General features: G+C 48.8%; 1 protein-coding gene across 1 annotated transcript in view; it reads left to right on the top strand.

Annotated features, from left to right (window-relative positions):
- The window catches only part of LOC103607308 (3 beta-hydroxysteroid dehydrogenase/Delta 5-->4-isomerase-like), an 8,019-nt gene extending 5,263 nt beyond the window's left edge, over positions 1-2,756 (top strand). The window contains exon 4 of the mRNA XM_008591825.1: positions 1,987-2,756. Coding sequence (XP_008590047.1) covers positions 1,987-2,336 — 350 coding nt within the window. The 3' untranslated portion in view covers positions 2,337-2,756. The remainder of the gene's footprint in view (positions 1-1,986) is intronic.
- Positions 2,757-12,716: the final 9,960 nt, after the last annotated feature.

The following is a 12,716-nucleotide window of genomic DNA, read 5'->3' as shown; positions in this document are numbered from 1 at the left end:
TGACCGGCAATGGATCGCAACCCTCAGTGTCATGCCCGTACCGGACCGGGACCGGCAACGGGATCGCAACCCTCGGTGTTGCCCCCGCTCCTCGCTCAGCCAGTGAGCGGCCGGTCTGCATGTGGGATCCGAACCCTCGGCGGGAGTACCGCCACACTTCCAAGCGGCGCACTGTAGCAGTGCGCCACCGGGCCGGCCCCACACATGTGGGATTCTAAAGGCCATAAAAGCTCTTTCTACTGCTGCTCCAACCAAAAGTCAACTAAACTCTGACTTCACACTCTTGCTATCCAGCCACCCCTGCCTGCCCTGGGCCAGACCACACCTTACAGGTGCTTCCTCAGTCATCCCTTTAGCCCTCGTGTGTGGGCTGAAGAGAACACCCAGAGCCCTCCGCCCATCTCAAAGGAGGATTCCTCTCAAGAGAACTAACAAAGCTGGTTCACAGAGGTCTGACAGGACAGAATTATCCAGCACTTTCCTTCCCACAAAATTTTCTTAGTTAAAAATCGTTTCCCATGATCGATAATACCATCTCTTCAGCTCACCACTGGGTCTACTATTAAATAGTAGTTCCTAGACAAGTGCCCAAAGTACATCCTCATTAGATCCTCATCCCTTAAATACTTAGTGGCTCCTTCTGAATTGTGGCTTTCCAGTCTACTTTAAATCTAGACACATCAGCTTAAGGAACTTTGACACCATCCCTCTGATCCCGGAGGCCAGTCTCTCTAGTACCACAAGCCCAGCCCTCCCGCCCGTCTGCCCTCCATGCTGGGCCCTCCAAATTTATTCTTCTCAGACTCCCTTTCTAAAGCAACTAACTGCTTTTGGGTCTCCAGCACCACCTCTTCTTTCTAGTTTCTACTTAGCCACACTCCTAACTACCCGCACACTGAAAGGAGAGTGCTAGGAGCACCCCGTTTTTAGTTTTTAGATTCTTTCTCATAATTCTTACTCTCCATAGCTTCCAGCAATGGGGGACGGGACATGAAAGGAGTGGTGTGAGAGGCATCAGTTTACTGAAACCATTACCACTCCCAGGTTTGGAAGAGACTCCACAATGATGTCCACCTCTTCCCTGCAGATATATGAACCCCCAATTTTTCCCTGCCAACTAGATTTAATTTTTTTTTTCCTTTTTGTCTTTTTTCGTGTCCGGCAACGGGATTGCAACCCTCAGTGTTGCGCCTGCACCTCGCTCAGCCAGTGAGTGGGAACCGGTCTGTATGTGGGATCCAAACCCTCGGCGGGAGCACTGCCGCACTCCCAAGCGGTGCACTGTAGCAGTGCGCCACCGGGCAGGCTCTAGATTTAATTTTTTTAAAAAAAGAAAAAAGATGTCCCTCTGGAAAATCAAATTGCACAAAGAGGTTCAAAAGGGGCAAAAAAAAAATACATCCATCCATCCATCCATACATAGAAATGATCCCTTTCACAGGAAATTCCTTCCTTCTTCAAGGGAAGGTGCTCTGGATTACCTCTGTGAGCTTCAATTCCACGTGGCTAAAGAATTCCACAAAATCCTCCCACTACAGGTACCCCCAGCAGAGGGCGCCCTCTTCTCTCCAGTTCTCCACCAGGTGCAACACAAAAGGCCAGTGCAGGGCTCCAGAAGGCTGAGTAGAAGGTGGTTAATCACCCCTACTTTTCATAACTGGGTAAACGGAGTCACACTGGCCTTCGCAGAGAACACTTAACCAGCAACAGAGTGTGGGTCTCCAGCATGTCCCCACAACTCACTGACTCTTTGTTCAGTGACTCAAAGAATAGTCCTTGAGGCAAATCTTTTACTGGTCCTCAACAAAAGGAGAAAAATACAAGCAATTGAATGTACGTTTAAGAGTGTATATTGCCTATATACAGCTGTGTGTATGCATGTGTGATGTGAATTCCTCAACTGTCTTTTTTTGGCTAAGAACTAGGATTGTCCATATTCTGAGAGTACGGCCTCCTGATTTTTTGGATTTAAAATGAACATCTCAGATGACACACCTCACCAAAGCTATGATAACTTGAATTACACTCTGAGCAGAGAATGGGGCCTTAGCCTTGATTCCAGAATGAGCCTCCCTTTATCTCTGAAGTATTGGATTGCCTTCCTACTGGAAATAGTGAGCTTCCTGCTGAGTCCAATTTACAAATATCAACCCCCTTTCAACCGCCACTTAGTGACATTGTCAAATAGTGTGTTCACCTTCACCTACAAGAAAGCTCAGCGAGATCTGGGATACGAGCCCCTCTTCAGTTGGGAGGAAGCCAAGCAGAAAACCACGGAGTGGATTGGTTCCCTGGTGGAGCAGCACAAGGAGACCCTGAAAACCAAGACTCAGTAACCCGAGGTGACAGGTATGCGGATAAGGGTCTTGTTAGGAGATGTCTGTCAAGCTCTCCCCTTCTGGCTTCATGCAGAAAGTGACATGGGCACGAGCCCAGGTCCTACTGCCTCCCTTTTACACCATGGCTAAGTTATTGTCTTCCTCATGTCACCCGAAACCTTCCCAGTCACTGGCCCAGCCAGAAGCTTTCTGCCCTAACCATCAACCAGAGGACAGACACGTGGAATTGCTTCAGCTGCCGTTACCAACATCTCAGCTGCTGGTTCTGAACTATTCAGGGCTTCTTTTTACTTAGAGTTTTGCCCATTAGTACCATTTCTTCTCTTAAATGCTAAAGCATTTCTTTTCTTTTAAAAATTCTTAATCCTTCAGACAGCTTAGTGAAAGAACAATAAATGTTTTGATGCCTAATCTAGAGAGGTGTGGCTTATGTTCATTAATATGTACTTTCCTCCTTTCTTTTTTATCACCAGGTATCACCATCTCCAATTTAGAAAAGTAGCATGGAACTGGGGTGGGCAGAGTGGTCGTCAGGGAGGGAAGGTGGGAACTGAGATTGGCTAAGCACCTACTATGTCTCAGACATATACAAGAGGTTGAACCTATCACCTCACCAGAAACTATGAGTTAGGATTACTATTCCCACTTTAGATGAAGAAATTTGTTCACAGTCACACTAGCTGGAAGTGGCTAGGTCAGTCCACCAGGAAGACAGACTTAAAAGCCCCAGCCCCCTTGGGCTGCCTCCTTCTTGCTCAGTCCTGTGCAGGAGACTTCGGAACCCAGGAGAACCCCTGAGGGGCGTCTGGGAGGGTTTGTGCACCTTACCCACCATCTGGCCCTGGGCAGGGCAGGGAGGAACAAAGATGGATCCAACCTCCACCTGCAATGCCAGTTTCCCTGAAGGTCTCTAGAACACACCTGGAGAGAGGTGCTGGCCGTTCTGGTACATAATTCATAACCCCACATTTGGGCCTTTCAGATGACACAATGAAGCCACACCATGGGTTCCTGGGAAAGTAAAGGGGACAGGTGTGAATTACCCCCCCCCCCATTTACCTCCTACTCAGCCTAAAGAGCAGAAGTGTGCTCTGCCACCTCCGGACTCCACTCCTGTGCCTTCCTTCTTCCTCGACCCCTCTCCCTTAACTGGCATCCTCTCCTCCCGTACGCCTCGACCTCCCCAGCCTCTTTCCTTCTTTCCTTCCCCTCCAGCTCTCCTCTCCACGGGCCCTCTCAGTCTTCTCCCTCTCACCGAGGAGAGGGGGCCAATCACGACACGCTGGGGACCTCAGGATGGCACAGTCACTAAGCGACCGGACAATCAACCGTCAAACCCCATCAGCGTCCCCAGGGACGATGCCCCGCAGCAGGCGGGAGGTGGCTGTGGGGGCCGCAGTGCGACGGGGGAGCCGCCTCCCGAGACCCGGGGTGGCCCTGCCGTCCTCACGTAGGGACAAGAGTCACGCCCCCTCCAGCACGGCCTCCTCCTCAGCCGCGGAATTTACAGCTCATTCATTAGTCCAATTTGGGTACCGCAAAGCAGAGAGTTTAAGCGCTGACTCTGAAGGAGGGGACACACGCCGGCCCAGAGCAGCAGGTTCCCTCCGCCGTCGGGTCCCCAGGGAACAGATGGCGCCGTTCGAGGGGTCACGTGAGAAGGGGACGCCCGCTGCCCCCTCCGCGGCGCGACCCCGAGAGCCAGCGCCTGTCCCGCTCTGGTCAGGCGTGCACAGCTCCCGAATGTTTGTGCCAATAGCATGGGAGGGAGAGGGGGGTGGTGGAGTTCGGGACAAGAGCCCTTCGGCCTCGATATTAGCCCAGTGAAGTCCCACACCTGTGCACCCACCGGAGACACGCTCACAGGGAAGGGAAGGGAAGGAGCATTGTGTCCAAGAGGCGAACGGAGAAAGAGAAGAGGGGATCGGATTCGCTGGAGGTCGCAACTGAATAAGCACAAACGCCTCGAATGCTTTGACCAGCAAAGTCGCCATCCCAGCGTAACCGTGGGCGCAGGACTCCGGTGCCAGGAGGTCCGAGCTCCTGCACCCAAACCCGGGTGCACCGCACGCGATGCACCGCACGGGGGCAGCAAAGGCTCGGAGGGGAGAAGGAGCCTGGACCTTCCCGTCCCTTCCCTGTCACCTGGTGACTCTGCAGAGCACGTGGAAGGGAGTGAAGGAAAGCACGCGTAAGTGCTCGGTCACGGGGTTGAGTGCTATGTATCTACAAGTACAGAGATTGGAGCTGAGCTGACCTTACCGCGAAAAGCGTCATGGAGCAGGTGGGACTTGCACTAGGCCTTGAAGGATTCCTGGGACTTGGGTAGAGGGGTGAGGGGTGGGGGGGTCCGGGCAGGGGGACAGCCTGAGCAGTGGTGCGAGAAGAGGGTGGTGTGGAGGTGGGAGAGGGGAGGAGAGCGACAGGCAGAGAGGAGGATGGCCCGCCAGGTGAGAAGTGCTTATGGAAGGGAGATTAGGTAGTGCAGGTGCCAAACTCAGGTACGGGGACTTAACCAGGGCGCCTCAGAGGGCCGAGATGGAGCTGGCCAGAGGGTGATGGCTGCCTAAGAACTGGCAGAACAGTGGCGGAGGGCCAATTTTTATGTGAATCTCTTGATTTCTAAATATTGGCAACTAAGTCTAAATTTTAAAAACAGTGTAAAGAGCAGCTCCAGGAGAAGGATACATGGGCTAGCACTCAAATTGTATATGTGATATTTTATTTCTTAAAAAGCAGGTGGTGACGTGTCAGCGGAAAATCTGCTCATTCTTGGTGATAGGTCCCAACAATAGATTATCTCATATTCTGAACTTTTCTGTATGTTTGACATAGGTTATAGTTTTTTAAATGAATTAATTCTGATGGGGGAAAAAATGTGCAAACTACAAAAATACACCTGCAGGCCGGACCCAGGCCCGAGGCCTCCAGTTTTCCATTTCTGCTCCCAGTCTAGTGATCTAGTGAGATAGATAAAATATAAGACATGTTAGGTGCTGTACACAGTCAAATGTACAAAGTGCCGTAAGGAAGGTCAAGTGCTTCGGAGGGTCCCTTCTGGGTAGGGGATTCAATGCAGCTGCATTTGAGCTGGATATTCAAAGACGTGTAGAATTTCAACAGGCAGAAACGTGAGGGAAAATATTCCAGGCAAAGGCAATGGAGTCTACCCAGGAGGGAAAAAGGGTTATTTTCAGGCCACAATGAGACCAGTCTGGATGGACCAGAGAGCACAGGTGCAGGGGAGAAGTGAAAGATATACCTGGAGAGACATGATGGGAACAGACCAGATCACCTTGGGTCACCCCTAGGAGATACCTCGCCTCCTTTCTTCTTTCCCCTTAGAGTTGAAATTCTACACCCCTTTTAAAGACCATTTGACATTCAGTTACTTCACATTTGATATGCTTCATCCTCTACTAAAAATTGGACTCTGTAAGGGAAAAGAGCCCTTCTCCTCTAGCAATGAATATTGATAGTCAGGCTAATGAATTTGGACATTATTCAATATGCAATGGGAAACCACTGAAGATTCATGCTGAGCTGCTCTGGAAGATTACTTTGGCAGCAGTATATAGGATGGATTGAAAGAGATTAAGAGGATACTTCAAGAATCTAGGCAAGAGATGAAGGCCGGATTTATGCAGTGTTAACAGAATGGAGTGCAGAGGCAGCTGACATAAGCCTGACACAGGATGGACAAAAGAGATTAAGAGGATACTTCAAGAATCTAGGCAAGAGATGAAGGCCGGATTTATGCAGTGTAAACAGAATGGAGTGCAGAGGCAGCTGACATAAGCCTGACACAGGATGGACAATACAACAGGAAAGGACTGAGTGAGGTCACTGCACTCCCACACACCTACTTTCTCAAGCCAGAGACCTGGGTGTCATCCACACATTCCTTCTCTGACCCAGCATTCACTCCTACCAATCATACCTCCAAAATACCTCTTGAGTGTGTCTTTTTCCTCCCTGGTAGCACAGCCTTGGTTCAGGCCTTCATCATTCCTTGACTTATCCCCTACAAAGGCCTCCCTGACTTGGATAGTCACTGATGAAATCCATTCTCAACAGTGTTGCGAAGCTGTCTCTCCAAAATAAAATCTGACCATGTCACTCCCTTCCTTAAAACAGTTCAGTGGAGCCCCAGGACCATTAGATGAGCCTGCGTGTCTTCAGATAACATATAAGGCCTGTTGAGACCTAGCCCCTGCCTACCACTGCAGACCAAACTCTCACCAATCCCTGCCCTGTCACCAGATTCTCTAACTTGATGCTCCAACAGTATGCCAAGACCTGGAACTTCCTGCAAATATCATATATCATGATATATATGATCATGCTTCCTGCATATATCATGCTTTAACATACCCCCATGACTGTGTACAGTGTTCCTTCTGCTGGGAGTGTGTCTAGCTCTCCTGCTAACACATTCTTCTCAACTCCTATTCACTAACCAGTTTCTCATTTTACCACCTCCATGCCCTGTGCATATCTAATTGCATGTTATTTATTTATTTATATATTCTGCCCCTCTCTACACTGCCATTTCATCTCTATGTCCCCAGTGCCTGACACAAAGTGAGCACATGGGAGGGAGGCAGGGAGGCAGAGATAGATAGAATGAACACAAACAAATTGAACTGAATTGCTGAGACAGGGAGGGAAGGAAAGGGAGTCAGGGAGGCAGAATGCTTTGAATGTCAAAGCAAAAAAGAATTCAAAGATGACTTCAAGGTGTCAGTGAACATGGAGAAGTTGGATGATCATTATGAGAACCAGGAAAAAGAAAAGCAGCACTAGAGTTATGGGGTAGAAAAATGAATTTATTTGTACTAGATGAAGAGTGAGTGAGTGAAAGTAATATGAGAGGAAAAAGAGAAAAGACTTTTAAGAAGGTAAAACCTAGCTAGGACACTTGTAAGGGGACTAGAAATTAGATGTAAAACCTGAAACAACCACAAAAACCTAAGATAATGTAATGCTCAAAGAGTTTTTATACTACAAAATTAAGGACATTCTGTTTTTAAGATTTTTTTAAAACAATTCAGAAGAAATTCTGAATTATTTTTAAGTTAAAAAAATTATTAATTTAAAAAATTCAAAATCTTTTAAAAACAGAATTCAGAAGAAAAACCCCCACTCCCTTAGGTGACTAGAGGTGAGGACGACTCAATCCTTCTGGCTGCAAGTGCTTCTTAAAACATCAGGGACTCAAGGAAATGTGGGGGGAGTTTATCGTGGTCCCAGATCCCACACAAGGGTAATGAGCAGGGACTGGAGTCGGTGTTTTGAGGCATGAAAGAGGTTCATTATGAGGGAGTGGAGGGGGAAGGGAAGACGAACAGAAAGTGGATTGGTCCCTCTGTCCCCAAGGGCAGGGGGCACTGGGGTCAGTTGCAAATCTGAAACAGTCATTAATCTGTTCTGGAAACCTGAAGCTCCCTAGTAAAGAGTGCAGTCTTTCCTCCAGAAACAGAAGAACCCGTACCAGCGAAGCAAGCCCTTCTTCCAAAATAGGTGCTGGCGACAGAAGGGTGGGCATGAGGTGCTAGCCTGTTGTCATCCTAGCATGGACCCTAGCCATTAATGTAGGAAAATCCCTCTCATAATCCCAGCCCTAAATCCCTCCTGCACTAGCAGGAGTCTGTCACATCACAGGGCAGCTCTGTGGGCCTGTGGCTGGTGTAGCCACACAGGGCCCACACATGGCTTAATGGTCTACTGTGGGGCCCACATCAATTTTGCACTAAGGTCTGCAAAATATGCAGCCAGTCCTGATTATGAGAACTTCTTTCAGCAGCAGACAACACAACTATGGCTTAAGCAATCGTAGGTAAACAGGAAGGCTCCCTGCCTCCTTCAGGGGAGATCAAAGTGTTTGTGGAATTCAAATTTTAGAGCTAAGGAAGCCTCCAGAGAATTTTACTTCAGCTTTTAGCTGTGGGCTCCTTCCCTTTTCCCATTCTACCAATGTGAAAACTGAGGCCTGGGAAGTGAAGAGACTTTCCCATGGTCAGCAAACCATCAGCAGTAGAACTGGGCTAGAACGTAGGTTTCTCCACTCTGCTGCTCAAGAACATGCTGAATCCCTAAGGTAAAGAAAGGAAGAAGTTTGTGGCAGGGAGCCTGGGGCCAGGAGACACACAGACTTCTGAGGAGCACAGCTGGTGGGGGGACGGGGTGCGGACGGGACATGCATCACAGTTTGCACCACAGCTCCTGCATCACCCAAGCACTCTCCAGCCACGCCAAGCTTCCGCCACGGCTGCTCCTGCTGCAGCACGTCCCATTCCATGGCATCCTTCCCTCAGCCACCCTTCCACATGCTTCAGGCTGCACTTCCTCCAGGAAGTCTCCAGCCCTCAGAGGGGGTGAAGTGTCCCTCAGCCAGGCACCTCACAGTCCAGTGTGGTGGCTCAGTAACTTGTTAGTCTCCCCTCACTAGACTGTGGACCCTGGGACAGCACCGTGGGGTGCTGTACTGACAACCTGTGCACAGCTATATCCCCACAGCTGGTCTAGAAGGAGCACTCAGTAAACCTTTATGGAAAGAAGGAAGGAAGACAATGTTCTTAAATAAAGGGACCCCGGACCAGGATGAACAGGGTATTAGGGAGTGGACTGGAGGTTGTTTAAGTTGTCTCTTGAGCAAGACAAAGTTGAACTCTATACCCACCTGTAATGGCAAGCTAATATTTGCTCGTCCTAAGCTAAGAAGGGAGTAGGAGGAGGCATAGTCTACTAGAGGCCACAAAGAATCAGCAGGCTGCCCTACAAACATATTTGTTAAGGGGAGAAAAAAAGGCAGACGAGAGAACATTTGGAAAGAGGGCAGAGGGCAGGGTTAACCGGAACACTGGCTGCATAAGCGTCTGTCCAGCCCGTACAGTTCAACCCTCCCACTTGCACATCAGCTTGTGGTATTGGGCCCCGCATGAATGGAGATGGGCAGGTGCTTCATGGCATAGTAGCAAAAGGGGAAGGGAGAGAGGAGGGCAAAACAGGAAGAGAGTATTCTCTTGTTTGCAAGGCAAACTGTCTCTGCAAATAAGAGTGAAAACCTGGGGTTCTCATTTCAATTTTGCCATCAAAGTTAAGCAAATCTCTTCACCTTTGTGGGTCTGTTTCCTTACCTGCAAAATGAAGGTTGTTGCACCTTCTTAAGATCCATTGCCAATGATATTTTTCAGATGGTTTTGCAGCCTCTGGCACCTCCATATCTCTGCAGCTGAGCTTCATGATAACACAGTCTTCTGTATGATTATTTGCTTTTAGTGTGAAAGCCAAAGCTCTCTGAGAAAGTGGTTTCCTAGACCCTCCCCAGCTCTAGTAGCACCTAGCACCTCATCTATAAAGGGGCATCGTACTGCTCATAGGGCTGGGAAGGATCAAGGCCTGGGGCCACGTAGGAGCTCACTGAGTATCAATTTCCTCCCTTCTCTGCTATCTGATGACAGCCGAACTGCAAAACTTCATGCCGACTTCAATACAGCCTCGTGTCATGCTTGTATTGAGCTATGGACGCTTCCCAAGTACATTTTAAGCACTCTCACAATATCTAGACATTAGGGTCGGGAGAGCCAATAGAGATAGCACCTACTGAAGAGGAGAGAGAATCCCAGGAAAGTCAGAGCCTTGCTCTGCCCTGACACTCCCCAGCCCAGCACGCCCTCAAAGGGACTGCAGAACTGGTTCCTCCTTCCTTCCTCTTTCCCCAGGAAAGTGAAGACCACACCCTCCCATTCCCTCAACCCCCTGCCCCAGGAACAGGAAATCTTTGAGGACACAGTCGACCTGCACAGCAATGGCCTGTCGCACCCTCCTAGGCTCCCAGGAGCTACGATACAAGATTTTAGTATGCCCCTCGGCAGCCCTTCACTGCAGCACTGGGCACAGCCACCCTGTGACCACCATGTCTCCTAATGTTTGCAGAGCCCCTGAATCTTCTAAGAAACTTCATGCCTGTTATTTTGTTTGATCTTCTCCCCACACCTCACACCTGCATCTTTCCACTGCACAGACAAGGCTAAGATCGAGTCTAATTAGAGCTCGGCCAAGGCTGCAGCAACAGTGAACAGTGCTCTCCTAATCCAGTGACCCTCTGGCTATGAAGTCATGTCCATGACCCCTGCTGTATCTACTAACTTCAACCCCAGAGAACAGGTTTTACTCAGACATTCGCTAAAGGTACACCTTACTTTCCCAGTCTTGCTTCAGTAGCCTGTCCAAGGTCACACAAGGCCCCTTCCCCTCACCCAAATAAAGCCAAATAAAATGGACATTGCCTAATTTGCAGGTGTTGTGGTGACCCTGACTTACAGTGGCAGAAGTCCTCAGCCCAAAATTTGCTTAACCCTGAGCCTTTGCTGAAAATACCATCTTGCCCATGCAAAGCATGTGAAGCTTTGGTGTTAAGAAGTTCTTCCTGTTCCCCCACTCCCTTCCCCAACCTCAAGGGCCAAATCCCACCATTGTACTTATACTTTGCAAAATTATTCTCTACAAGGAAGCTGGGTTAGATGCTAGGCAGGGAGCAAAATCAGCCTTCACCTTCACACTTATACAGTATTAGGATGTGCAAACTTCTCCATTTCTCATACCTGTCTCCCACCATCAAGCGCTACGTCATCACATGGTCACACAGTATGTTTATGGCTGAACTTCTCAGGGGCTCTGATCTTAATGAGACACAGCCATGGGGCATGAGGGAGGCCAACCATACACAAATACCATGTTCAGGGTATTGTGGGAACACCTATGCAAAACCACTCCAGCCCCAGTAGGTCAGGGAAGGCATCTCAGTGGAGAGTCTTCTGTGAACAAAATGACTGCATTGAATTGCTTCCAAGGAATCCCTGGCCTCTGTAATTGGAGCCTGTTGATCCTTTGACTTGGGTTGAAAATCCACCAGATGTAAGTGTGGGAATGCCAGCTTGGGCACTGCACATACACTGATACCTTTTCAACCTTCTTCAACACAGGGCAGCTTGGTATATGAAACACCTTGCCACTCCCTCACTCGTTTCCAGAGCTGAGCATTTCCTGCTGCTGTGGTGAGGCAGGGCACCGGCTGGATGCAGAGTATTGGGAACGGATCCCACTGGGGCAGCTGGAAATTGAAAACCATTGCAATGTGCATTGGGTTAGCAGAGATGACCTTGAAAAGAGCACTCGAGGCTCTGACAGGGAAACAGAAGAGCCAAGCACTCAGCAGTTCATGCTAGAGACTAGCTAGGTGTCATCTTTGCCTCTCCCACCAGGAGCAAAATGTAAGGAAACAAGGTGATCACCCAGGGCAGCTGAGAAAAAGAGTACTCGTTAAGTGAGCTGAGTGGAGGGAATGAAGGTCAGAAAGAAGGGGAGGAAGGCAGACTGAGCGGCAAGGACAGAGAAGGGCCGGCGGCAGCCTTCCGTGTCCATTCCTGCACTATCTGATGAACGGCTGAGACAAGCATTTTTCCTGGCCCTAACTTATCTTAACTATCTGGGGAAATTGTGTGTGAAAGGGAGGGCTTCCAAAAGCACACAGGCAGCAAAGCCTGTTGTACCTTACAATGCCCTTTGCTTCTGTTCCTCTGGGCAGAGGAGAGGATTTGAAGCTTATATGTTATACTTACTATAATCCCCAAGAAAAAGGAGGTGCCTAATTGAGCCTACAGAGTTCTCAATCCTGTTTGCCTATTAAAACTGCCTGGGAGATGTTATAAAATTACAGGTAATTAGGTTTACTCCAATTAATCCCTAGATTTAAAAAAATAAAAACAACTTCTCCAAGGTTAAGAAAATATCTAGCCTAAACTAACTAAACCCCAAGAATTCCGAGTTGGCCAGATCGTTTCTCTAATTGGAACATGGGCAGAGGGCACTGCAACAGCAAATCCAGGCTGGGCACCCCTTCAAGGTGTAGCCAGAGGACCAGATCTACTGCTGCACTTTTTTTAAACATGGGTTTACCTATGTTAAGGTCCTTTTCTTAATACAGTCTTGTGAGAAGATGCCTGTGGGACCAGGAATGAGTCTGGCAGATGCTTCAAGCCAGAACAGCCAGGCCTGGGGAGCAGGGTCACGACCATGCACTGATATGCCTCCTTCCAGCACTGGGCCCCAATACTCACATGACCCTGCTAGGATGGGAAAGGGCTTGTGGACACTCAGACAAGGAGGTTGTTGTGATCTTTAAAAGAAAATAAGGTGCCTTTCATGCTTCCTCTTTTCTATGCCTTGATAATCCCTTCCTTAGGAACTGCTGACTCACTGTTTCCATGAGGTTGGGCAGACACTAGCTAATAAATATTTTGAGCAAAAGACCAGTCTAACTGATAAATTCCATGCAGTATTTTCAGTAACTATTAAGTTACACTTCTGAGAACT

Source organism: Galeopterus variegatus, unplaced genomic scaffold (genome assembly GCF_000696425.1).
Source record: "Galeopterus variegatus unplaced genomic scaffold, G_variegatus-3.0.2 Scaffold7329, whole genome shotgun sequence".
NCBI lineage: Eukaryota > Metazoa > Chordata > Mammalia > Dermoptera > Cynocephalidae > Galeopterus > Galeopterus variegatus.
This window is presented reverse-complemented; position numbering and strand designations above follow the sequence as displayed.